Raw genomic sequence first — 12,761 nt, 5'->3', positions numbered from 1 at the left:
GCTGCTCCTTGTAGAAAAATGCAGAGTGTAAGAGCTACAAACAGTGCCCCAGCCCTCCAGGGTTATTCACACATCACATTTAGGATAGTTGTGCCTTTAAAGACCCCATAGACAAGAAGTTGGAGGGTCTACTTAAGAATCATTTATGTTTACCAGGGTCTGCTGTTGCAGATGGCTGCGTGCATTGCTACTGTCACTAGTGCGGCAGCTTATTGGTTTGATGCTCTGTCCGAGTCTCTTAAGTCTGAGACTTCTTTGGAGGAGATCCAAGATAGGATTAAAGCTCTGAAGTTAGCCAGTGCTTTTATTACGGATGCTTCTCTGCAAATTACTAAATTAGCAGCTAAGAGTTCAGGGTTCTCTATCCTAGCCCGCAGAGCTTTATGGTTAAAACCTTGGTCTGCGGACGTTTCATCTAAGTCTAAGCTTCTAGCTATTCCTTACAAGGGAAAGACCTTGTTTGGACCTGGCTTGAAGGAAATTATCTCTGACATCACGGGAGGTAAGGGTCATCTCCTTCCTCAGAATAAGAGAAATAAACAAAAAGGACGACAAAGTAATTTTCGTTCCTTTCGCAATTTCAAGGGAAATTCTTTCTCTTCCTCCTCTAAACAGGAAGGAAACTATTTACAATCTAAGGGTAAACAGTCCAAGAAGCCTGCTGCTGACTCCAAAACAGCATGAAGGGCATGCCCCCGATCCGGGACCGGATCTGGTGGGGGGGGAAACTTTCTTTCTTCGTTCAGGCTTGGGTGCGAGACGTTCAGGATCCCTGGGCTATAGAAATAGTGTGCCGGGGATACAAACTGGAGTTCAAAAATTTTCCTCCTCGAAGATTTCTTCTTTCAAGATTATCTGCAAACCAGATAAAAATAGAGTCATTCTTACATTGTGTAAGAGACCTCTCCTCCCTGGAAGTGATTATTCCCGTTCCTGTAAAAGAACACGGGCAAGGTTTTTATTCAAATCTGTTTGTAGTTCCCAAGAAGAAGGGAACTTTCAGACCTATATTAGACCTCAAGAGTCTGAACAAGTTTCTCAGAGTTCCATCTTTCAAGATGGAAACTATTCGTACCATTCTTCCATTGATCCAGGAGGGTCAATTTATGACGACAGTGAAAGGATGCATATCTACATGTTCCTATCCACAGAGATCATCACAAGTTCCTAAGGTTTGCTTTTCTGGACAGACACTTTCAGTTTGTGGCTCTTCCTTTCGGACTGGCCATGGCACCCAGAATTTTCACAAAGGTTCTGGGGTCTCTGCTGGCAGTTCTAAGACCGCGGGGCATTGCGGTGGCGCCTTATCTGGATGATATTCTAATCCAGGCGCCATCTTGTCATCAAGCAAGGTCCCATACCGACATTGTACTATCCTTCCTGAGAACTCACGGGTGGAAGGTAAATCTGCAAAAGAGTTCCTTAATCCCGAAAACAAGGGTGACTTTCTTGGGAACTTTAATCGATTCTATATCTATGAAGATTATTCTGACAGAGGTCAGGAAATCAAAGATTCTAGATACTTGTCGAGCCCTTCAGTCCAACCCTCGGCCGCCAGTGGCCCAGTGCATGGAAGTAATCGGACTGATGGTGGCGGCAATGGACATCATCCCGTTTGCTCGGTTTCAACTCAGACCTCTACAGTTAAACATGCTCAGGCAGTGGAATGGAGATTATGCAGGAACAGGAGACAAGGGACTCACTTCAATGGTAGTTGTCTCTGGATCATCTATCCCAGGCAACATGCTTTCGCAGACCATCCTGGGTGATTGTGATAACAGATACCAGCCTTCTAGGGTGGGGAGCTGTCTGGGGTCCTCTAAAGGCTCAGGGAGTGTGGACTCAGGCGGAGTCTGTTCTTCCTATAAACATCCTGGAACTGAGAGCGATCTTCAATGCTCTTCTGGCCTGGACTCAGTTGGCTTCGGCCCAGTTCATCAGATTCCAGACGGAGAACATAACGACAGTGGCTTACATCAATCATCAGGGAGGAATGAGGAGTTCCTTAGCGATGACCACGGTAGCCAAGATAATTCGGTGGGCGGAGGCCCATTCTTGACATCTATCAGTGATCCACATCCCAGGGGTGGACAACTGGGAGGCGGACTTTCTGAGCAGGCAGACCTTTCTTTCGGGAGAATGGCGTCTCGTCAGAATGCCAAGCTCCCGAGATACGGGTCAAGATCCAGAGATCCCCAGGCGGAACTGATAGATGCTCTGGCAGTTCCTTGGTCCTTCAGCCTAGCATATCTTTTTTCCCCGTTTGCTCTTCTTCCTCGGGTCATTGCTCGAATCAAACGGGAGAAGGCATCAGTGATCCTCATTGCTCCTGCGTGGCCTCGCAGGATTTGGTATGCCGATCTGGTGGACATGTCATCCCTGCCACCTTGGAGACTACCATTGAGGAAGGATCTTCTCATTCAAGGATCCTTCCTTCATCCAAATCTAATTTCTCTGAAGCTGACTGCTTAGAGATTGAACGCTTAATACTATCCAAGCGGGGGTTTTCTGATTCGGTCATAGAGACCTTGATTCAGACGCATAAGCCTGTAACTAGAAAGATTTACTATAATATTTGGCGTAAATATCTTTATTGGTGTGAATCCAAGGGCTACTCGTGGAGTAGAGTTAGGATTCCCAGAATTTTGTCTTTTCTCCAAGAAGGTTTGGAGAAGGGTTTATCTGCAAGTTCCCTAAAGGGTCAGATTTCTGCCTTATCTATTTTGTTACACAAACTTCTGGCTGATGTCCCAGATGTTCAATCCTTTTGTCAGGCTTTGGTTAGGATCAGGCCTGTGTTCAAACCAGTTACCCCTCCATGGAGTCTGATTTTAGTTCTTAAAGTTCTTCAAGGGGCTCCGTTTGAGCCTATGCATTCCTTAGATATTAAGATGTTATCTTGGAAAGTTTTATTTCTTGTTGCTATTTATTCAGCTCAAATAGTGTCTGAGCTTTCAGCGTTGCAATACAATTCACCTTACCTTATTTTCCATTTTATAAGGTAGTTTTACGTACTATACGAGGGTTTTTCAGATAGGAACATTAATCAGGAGGTTGTTGTTCCTTCCTTGTGTCCTAATCCTTCTTCTCCGAAGGAACGTCTTCTGCACAATTTGGACGTAGTCCGTGCTTTGAAGTTTTACTTACAAGCTACTAAAGACTTTCGTCAGTCTTCTTCTGTGTTTGTAATTTTCTCTGGAAAACGTAAGGGTCAGAAAGCTACGGCTACCTCTCTTTCTTTTTGGTTGAAGAGTATCATCCGTTTTGCTTATGAGACTGCTGGACAGCAGCCTCCTGAAAGAATTACGGCTCATTCCACTAGGGCGGTTGCTGCCTTATGAGCATTCAAAAATGAAGCTTCTGTGGAACAGATTTGCAAGACTGCAACTTGGTCTTCTCTTCACACTTTTTCTAAATTTTACAAATTTGATACTTTTGCCTCGGCTGAGGCTGCTTTTGGGAGAAAGGTTATTCAAGCAGTGGTGCCTTCCGTTTAGGTTCCCTGTCTTGTCCCTCCATTATCATCCGTGTACTCTAGCTTTGGTATTGCATCCCACAAGTAAGGATGATGATCCGTGGACTCATCGTGTCTTTAAAAAGAAAAGAAAATTTATGCTTACCTGATAAATTTGTTTCTTTTTAGACACGATGAGTCCACGGCCCGCCCTCTTCTTTTTAAGACAGGGTGTTCTTTTTTGTAAACTTCAGACACCTCTGCACCTTGGCTTTTCCTTTCTCTTCCTAACTTCGGTCAAATGACTGGAGTGGTAGGGAAGGGAGGAACTATTTAACAGCTCTGCTGTGGTGCTTTTTGCCTCCTCCTGCTGACCAGGAGGTGATATCCCACAAGTAAGGATGATGATCCGTGGACTCATCGTGTCTAAAAAAGAAACAAATTTATCAGGTAAGCATACATTTTTTTTCTTTTTTCGATTAATCGATTAAAAAAAAAAAACTTCAGGCTAAAACTTTATAAACTTTTTTTATTATTAAGCAAAACAACACCACAAACTGTTTACAAAGAGGTAGAACTAGAAAGAGGTAGACTATTACATATCCCACCTTTCAGAAACTTTACATTGAAATGCATAAAGGTCAACATGACCACATGCTTCTGTCTGAGGCTGTCTTTTTGCAAGCTATATTACCTGCAGCAGAGAAGAGGCGCTCAGATGGTGTTGAGTCGCTTGAGATGCATAAGTAGGGTTTTGCCAATTTCACCAAGGTGGGATATTTATCATTGTTAACTCTCCACCAATGCATGGGGCCTCTTAACAAAGTAAGCCTGGACTTCATTCTAACATAAAAATATCTTGAATATCTATATTCCCTGGTAAATAGCCAGCTATAAGGTTTGGGGGAAAAATATCTAGTCCGCTTTTAAAAAAACAAATATATACTTATAGAGGTTGAATTTGGTACATATTACAATTAATTAAAACATATGAAGAAAAAAAAAAGTGCCAAGGACTTGATATATATCAATAACAGGACAAAAGCCTTACCCATTTATCTTTAGAGTAGATATAATCAGCAATAGCAAGCGATCCGTTAATAATTGTGCAAACAGATAACAGTGCACATCAATTCAAATAACAACTCCCATCAATCTAGGGCTAGGTGTAAACAACAAGCACGGCACTATATCATAGTCCCAAATCACCCGATTTAATATAAACAATCCAAATAATGACTTTTATTTTATTTATGGGTTGCACATTAGCCAGGAGTAGTTGTAAACGTATACTGTCCTGAAAAAGTGAAAAGTAAACATCTGTAGACATCCTTTAAGCTAAGGGCATAACCATAAAACACAATACCATGTGCAGGACTGTCTGTGCCCAGACCCACTTATTGCAAACCAACTAATCGATTATGGAGATTCGTTGACAACTATTTTCATAATCAATTATTATTGATTATATTGATTACTGGTTGCAGCTCTAAAAATAACTAAATGCTGTCTCATCAGGAATTAGCATTGTACATTAGTCCCATTTATTATTATAAGGTTTAGTCTCTGTGCCTCTAATTATGTCATTATGACCACAAAAGGGACACTAAAGTCAACATTTCATGATTCAGATAGAGCTGCAATTTAAAAAAAAAAAAATTTTAAATTTATTTCCATTATCAAAATGTGCACAGTCGTTTATATGCACGTTCTGTGGCACCATCTCCCACTGATCATGTGCCTAAGTGCAGTGTATAAACATTTGTGATGGGCTGATGCCAAAAAATCTACTAATTTGAAAATAAGTGCCATTATTGTCTTTTTATTATTTATTTGTTGATTATGCAATTTTACTGAATGTATTGGTTCTTTAAAGTGCCTACAAATAGTCTGTTGTATTTAACAGTTAATATGTAAGATTTATGGATTTATATTTGCATTATACTAAAAGAATACAAAAGTATTTTAGGCTTTAGAACAACCTGGATTCCCTAATAATTCAGAGAATAATTTTCTCTGACATTTTCTAAAATCCTAAATTTATTCTATTGAATATTGCAAGGCCACTATCCAAATCCTATTTGTTATTATCATTCATGAGAATCGGAGATTTATCTAATTGAATAGTCATCTGAATATTTGTGAATCAGCTTTTACATGGGTTTAAACAAACGTAGGGAAATAAAGTATCCATGCATACAAAAGGGCATCAATTAAACAGAATATATTTCTCCAACATAGGTGTGTCCGGTCCACGGCGTCATCCTTACTTGTGGGATATTCTCTTCCCCAACAGGAAATGGCAAAGAGCCCAGCAAAGCTGGTCACATGATCCCTCCTAGGCTCCGCCTTCCCCAGTCATTCTCTTTGCCGTTGTACAGGCAACATCTCCACGGAGATGGCTTAGAGTTTTTTAGTGTTTAACTGTAGTTTTTATTATTCAATCAAGGGTTTGTTATTTTAAAATAGTGCTGGTATGTACTATTTACTCTGAAACAGAAAAGAGATGAAGATTTCTGTTTGTAAGAGGAAAATGATTTTAGCAACCGTTACTAAAATCGATGGCTGTTTCCACACAGGACTGTTGAGAGGAATTAACTTCAGTTGGGGGAAACAGTGAGCAGACTTTTGCTGCTTGAGGTATGACACATTTCTAACAAGACGATGTAATGCTGGAAGCTGTAATTTTCCCTATGGGATCCGGTAAGCCATTTTTATTACATAAGAAAAAAAGGGCTTCACAAGGGCTTTTAAGACTGTAGACATTTTCTGGGCTAAAACGATTGAGATATAAGCATATTTTATACTTCATAGCTTTGAGGAATTATTTTATTCTTGGGAATTATGTAAAATAACCGGCAGGCACTGTATTGGACACCTTATTCTCTAGGGGCTTTCCCTAATCATAGGCAGAGCCTCATTTTCGCGCCTCTATTGCGCACTTGTTTTTGGGAAGCATGACATGCAGATGCATGTGTGAGGAGCTCTGATACATAGAAAAGACTTTCTGAAGGCGTCATTTGGTATCGTATTCCCCTTTGGGCTTGGTTGGGTCTCAGCAAAGCAGATACCAGGGACTGTAAAGGGGTTAAATATAAAAACGGCTCCGGTTCCGTTATTTTAAGAGTTAAAGCTTTCAAATTTGGTGTGCAATACTTTTAAGGCTTTAAGACACTGTGGTGAAATTTTGGTGAATTTTGAGCAATTCCTTCATACTTTTTCACATTTGCAGTAATAAAGTGTGTTGAGTTTAAAATTTAAAGTGACAGTAACGGTTTCATTTTAAAACGTTTTTTGTACTTTGTTATCAAGTTTATGCCTGTTTAACATGTCTGAACTACCAGATAGACTGTGTTCTGTATGTGGGGAAGCCAAGGTTCCTTCTCATTTAAATAGATGTGATTTATGTGACACAAAATTTAGAGAAAATGATGCCCAAGATGATTCCTCAAGTGAGGGGAGTAAGCATGGTACTGCATCATCCCCTCCTTCGTCTACACCAGTCTTGCCCACACAGGAGGCCCCTAGTACATCTAGTGCGCCAATACTCCTTACTATGCAACAATTAACGGCTGTAATGGATAATTCTATCAAAAACATTTTAGCCAAAATGCCCACTTATCAGCGAAAGCGCGACTGCTCTGTTTTAGACAATACTGAAGAGCATGAGGACGCTGATGATATTGGTTCTGAAGTGCCCCTACACCAGTCTGAGGGGGCCAGGGAGGTTTTGTCTGAGGGAGAAATTTCAGATTCAGGGAAAATTTCTCAACAAGCTGAACCTGATGTGATTACATTCAAATTTAAATTGGAACATCTCCGCGCCCTGCTTAAGGAGGTGTTATCTACTCTGGATGATTGTGAGAATTTGGTCATTCCAGAGAAATTATGTAAAATGGACAAGTTCCTAGAGGTCCCGGGGCCCCCCGAAGCTTTTCCTATACCCAAGCGGGTGGCGGACATTGTAAACAAAGAATGGGAAAGGCCCGGCATACCTTTCGTCCCTCCCCCTATATTTAAGAAATTGTTTCCTATGGTCGACCCCAGAAAGGACTTATGGCAGACAGTCCCCAAGGTCGAGGGGGCGGTTTCTACTCTAAACAAACGCACCACTATACCCATAGAAGATAGTTGTGCTTTCAAAGATCCTATGGATAAAAAATTAGAGGGTTTGCTTAAAAAGATGTTTGTTCAGCAAGGATACCTTCTACAACCAATTTCATGCATTGTTCCTGTCACTACAGCAGCGTGTTTCTGGTTCGATGAACTAGAAAAGGCGCTCAATAAAGATTCTTCTTATGAGGAGATTTTGGACAGAATTCATGCTCTCAAATTGGCTAACTCTTTCACCCTAGACGCCACTTTGCAATTGGCTAGATTAGCGGCGAAAAATTCTGGGTTTGCTATTGTGGCGCGCAGAGCGCTTTGGCTAAAATCTTGGTCAGCGGATGCGTCTTCCAAGAACAAATTGCTTAACATTCCTTTCAAGGGGAAAACGCTGTTTGGCCCTGACGTGAAAGAGATTATTTCTGATATCACTGGGGGCAAGGGCCACGCCCTTCCTCAGGATAGGTCTTTCAAGGCCAAAAATAAACCTAATTTTCGTCCCTTTCGCAGAAACGGACCAGCCCCAAGTGCTACGTCCTCTAAGCAAGAGGGTAATACTTCTCAAGCCAAGCCAGCCTGGAGGCCAATGCAAGGCTGGAACAAAGGTAAGCAGGCCAAGAAACCTGCCACTGCTACCAAGACAGCATGAGATGTTGGCCCCCGATCCGGGACCGGATCTGGTGGGGGGCAGACTCTCTCTCTTCGCTCAGGCTTGGGCAAGAGATGTTCTGGATCCTTGGGCGCTAGAAATAGTCTCCCAAGGTTATCTTCTGGAATTCAAGGGGCTTCCCCCAAGGGGGAGGTTCCACAGGTCTCAATTGTCTTCAGACCACATAAAAAAAACAGGCATTCTTACATTGTGTAGAAGACCTGTTAAAAATGGGAGTGATTCATCCTGTTCCATTAGGAGAACAAGGGATGGGGTTCTACTCCAATCTGTTCGTAGTTCCCAAAAAAGAGGGAACATTCAGACCAATCTTAGATCTCAAGATCCTAAACAAGTTTCTCAAGGTTCCATCGTTCAAAATGGAAACCATTCGAACAATTCTTCCTTCCATCCAGGAAGGTCAATTCATGACCACGGTGGATTTAAAGGATGCGTATCTACATATTCCTATCCACAAGGAACATCATCGGTTCCTAAGGTTCGCATTTCTGGACAAGCATTACCAGTTTGTGGCACTTCCGTTCGGATTAGCCACTGCTCCAAGAATTTTCACAAAGGTACTAGGGTCCCTTCTAGCGGTGCTAAGACCAAGGGGCATTGCAGTAGTACCTTACTTGGACGACATACTGATTCAAGCGTCGTCCCTTCCACAAGCAAAGGCTCACACGGACATTGTCCTGGCCTTTCTCAGATCTCACGGGTGGAAAGTGAACGTAGAAAAAAGTTCTCTATCTCCGTCAACAAGGGTTCCCTTCTTGGGAACAATAATAGACTCCTTAGAAATGAGGATTTTTCTGACAGAGGCCAGAAAATCAAAACTTCTAAACTCTTGTCAAATACTTCATTCTGTTCCTCTTCCTTCCATAGCGCAGTGCATGGAAGTAATAGGTTTGATGGTAGCGGCAATGGACATAGTTCCTTTTGCGCGAATTCATCTAAGACCATTACAGCTGTGCATGCTCAGTCAGTGGAATGGGGATTATACAGACTTGTCTCCGATGATACAAGTAGATCAGAGGACCAGAGATTCACTCCGTTGGTGGCTGTCCCTGGACAACCTGTCACAGGGGATGAGCTTCCGCAGACCAGAGTGGGTCATTGTCACGACCGACGCCAGTCTGGTGGGCTGGGGCGCGGTCTGGGGACCCCTGAAAGCTCAGGGTCTTTGGTCTCGGGAAGAATCTCTTCTCCCGATAAATATTCTGGAACTGAGAGCGATATTCAATGCTCTCAAGGCTTGGCCTCAGCTAGCAAAGGCCAAATTCATACGGTTTCAATCAGACAACATGACGACTGTTGCGTACATCAACCATCAGGGGGGAACAAGGAGTTCCCTGGCGATGGAAGAAGTGACCAAAATCATTCAATGGGCGGAGACTCACTCCCGCCACTTGTCGGCAATCCACATCCCAGGAGTGGAAAATTGGGAAGCGGATTTTCTGAGTCGTCAGACATTTCATCCGGGGGAGTGGGAACTCCATCCGGAAATCTTTGCCCAAATTACTCAATTGTGGGGCATTCCAGACATGGATCTGATGGCCTCTCGTCAGAACTTCAAGGTTCCTTGCTACGGGTCCAGATCCAGGGATCCCAAGGCGACTCTAGTAGATGCACTAGTAGCACCTTGGACCTTCAAACTAGCTTATGTATTCCCGCCGTTTCCTCTCATCCCCAGGCTGGTAGCCAGGATCAATCAGGAGAGGGCATCGGTGATCTTGATAGCTCCTGCGTGGCCACGCAGGTCTTGGTATGCAGACCTGGTGAATATGTCATCGGCTCCAGCATGGAAGCTACCTTTGAGACGAGACCTTCTTGTTCAAGGTCTGTTCGAACATCCGAATCTGGTCTCACTCCAACTGACTGCTTGGAGATTGAACGCTTGATCTTATCAAAGCGAGGGTTCTCAGATTCTGTCATTGATACTCTTGTTCAGGCCAGAAAGCCTACCACAAAATATGGAAAAAATATATCTGTTGGTGTGAATCTAAAGGATTCCCTTGGGACAAGATAAAAATTCCTAAGATTCTATCCTTTCTTCAAGAAGGTTTGGAGAAAGGATTATCTGCAAGTTCTTTGAAGGGACAGATTTCTGCCTTGTCTGTGTTACTTCACAAAAAGCTGGCAGCTGTGCCAGATGTTCAAGCCTTTGTTCAGGCTCTGGTTAGAATCAAGCCTGTTTACAAACCTTTGACTCCTCCTTGGAGTCTCAATTTAGTTCTTTCAGTTCTTCAGGGGGTTCCGTTTGAACCCTTACATTCCGTTGATATTAAGTTATTATCTTGGAAAGTTTTGTTTTTGGTTGCAATTTCTTCTGCTAGAAGAGTTTCAGAATTATCTGCTCTGCAGTGTTCTCCCCCTTATCTGGTGTTCCATGCAGATAAGGTGGTTTTGCGTACTAAACCTGGTTTTCTTCCGAAAGTTGTTTCTAACAAAAACATTAACCAGGAGATAGTCATGCCTTCTTTGTGTCCGAATCCAGTTTCAAAGAAGGAACGTTTGTTGCACAATTTGGATGTAGTTCGTGCTCTAAAATTCTATTTAGATGCTACAAAGGATTTTAGACAAACATCTTCCTTGTTTGTTGTTTATTCTGGTAAAAGGAGAGGTCAAAAAGCAACTTCTACCTCTCTCTCTTTTTGGCTTAAAAGCATCATCAGATTGGCTTACGAGACTGCCGGACGGCAGCCTCCTGAAAGAATCACAGCTCATTCCACTAGGGCTGTGGCTTCCACATGGGCCTTCAAGAACGAGGCTTCTGTTGATCAGATATGTAAGGCAGCGACTTGGTCTTCACTGCACACTTTTACTAAATTTTACAAATTTGATACTTTTGCTTCTTCTGAGGCTATTTTTGGGAGAAAGGTTTTGCAAGCCGTGGTGCCTTCCATCTAGGTGACCTGATTTGCTCCCTCCCTTCATCCGTGTCCTAAAGCTTTGGTATTGGTTCCCACAAGTAAGGATGACGCCGTGGACCGGACACACCTATGTTGGAGAAAACAGAATTTATGTTTACCTGATAAATTACTTTCTCCAACGGTGTGTCCGGTCCACGGCCCGCCCTGGTTTTTTTAATCAGGTCTGATAATTTATTTTCTTTAACTACAGTCACCACGGTATCATATGATTTCTCCTATGCAAATATTCCTCCTTTACGTCGGTCGAATGACTGGGGAAGGCGGAGCCTAGGAGGGATCATGTGACCAGCTTTGCTGGGCTCTTTGCCATTTCCTGTTGGGGAAGAGAATATCCCACAAGTAAGGATGACGCCGTGGACCGGACACACCGTTGGAGAAAGTAATTTATCAGGTAAACATAAATTCTGTTTTTTGGATTAAAAAGGTAAATATAATCTTTTTAAACATACCAATGGCTGATACGGACAGCCTCCAAAGTTTGTGAAGAAAAATGTTTTTGTTTTTTTCAGACTAACTTTTTTTTTATACTTTTTAATAATGCATGTTAAAAAAAAAATCACTTTTTTTATTACAGGAGAAACAAAAAATGTGTAATTTATTTTAAAGACAGCATAAAGAAAACTATAACAGCAAATGTTCTTTGTGAATTAGTTTACTACTTGTGCTATTTCTTACTTTTGCATTATGTTTTAAATAGTTGCTTAACCAAATATTTATTTCACATATTTTTTTATTTTTTCAGGTCGGCATCGTTGTATTGGTGAAAACTTTGCTTATGTTCAGATTAAGACAATCTGGTCTATTATGCTTCGTTTGTATGAATTTCAACTTGTTGATGGATATTTCCCCACAATAAACTATACTACTATGATTCATACACCAAACAATCCCATTATAAGATATAAAAGGAGACAGCAACATTAAGTTCAGAAACAGTTAAAGTTATCTTAGACCTTGTCTAATTTCTACTTGAAAAAATTGTATAGTGGGGGGGGGGGTGTTAAAAATCTTTACTGTACATGTTATGTATTTTATATAATGAATGTGTAATAGTAATACAAAAATAATTAAGAAAATTGGGCTTTCTTTTTTTTCTATGTTGTAAATAAGTGAATTCCTATTAAAAATGCCATGTCCCTTCCATTTCTACTTGTGTTTTTTAATTAAACAAATGTTTGGAAATTTGTACATTAAAATAAAAATGAAATTGTTATTTTGCTCAGTCTTCCACTAGCATAAGTAATTGCAGCCACCGGAACAGGTACTGTCAATCACTTCATAATGCTGTTTTCTCAAAGAAAGTGCTTCTCTGCATATCCCGGTGACTATGCAGGGGCTAAATTTCAATGGCAACCCACACTTCACCAGTAATATTTCATCTCTTGCTGTATTACTACCGGGTTCCCCTATAAAATAAAATAAATAGTATTCCTCTTAACCACAAATCTCTCTGTCCTAAGTACTTGAGGTCCCCAGTATTGCAGTAGGCATGTCAAAGAAGCTCTAAACATGATTCCAGACCATACCATAGCTTAGGAAAATGGTATCTGGGGACATTCTTATTAACCATCTGTTGGAAAACTGTTTCCTTTGAGAATAAAATCCTGAGTTTGCAATA

General features: G+C 41.5%; 1 protein-coding gene across 1 annotated transcript in view; it reads left to right on the top strand.

The window, feature by feature from the left end:
* The window catches only part of LOC128659306 (lanosterol 14-alpha demethylase), a 38,610-nt gene extending 26,324 nt beyond the window's left edge, over window positions 1-12,286 (top strand). The window contains exon 11 of the mRNA XM_053712972.1: window positions 11,886-12,286. Coding sequence (XP_053568947.1) covers window positions 11,886-12,067 — 182 coding nt within the window. The 3' untranslated portion in view covers window positions 12,068-12,286. The remainder of the gene's footprint in view (window positions 1-11,885) is intronic.
* The last annotated feature ends 475 nt before the right edge of the window (window positions 12,287-12,761 follow it).

This window comes from Bombina bombina, chromosome 5 (assembly GCF_027579735.1).
Source record: "Bombina bombina isolate aBomBom1 chromosome 5, aBomBom1.pri, whole genome shotgun sequence".
Classification (NCBI taxonomy): Eukaryota; Metazoa; Chordata; class Amphibia; order Anura; family Bombinatoridae; genus Bombina; species Bombina bombina.
The sequence above is the reverse complement of the archived record's forward strand: the minus strand, read 5'-3'. Positions and strand labels throughout refer to the sequence as shown.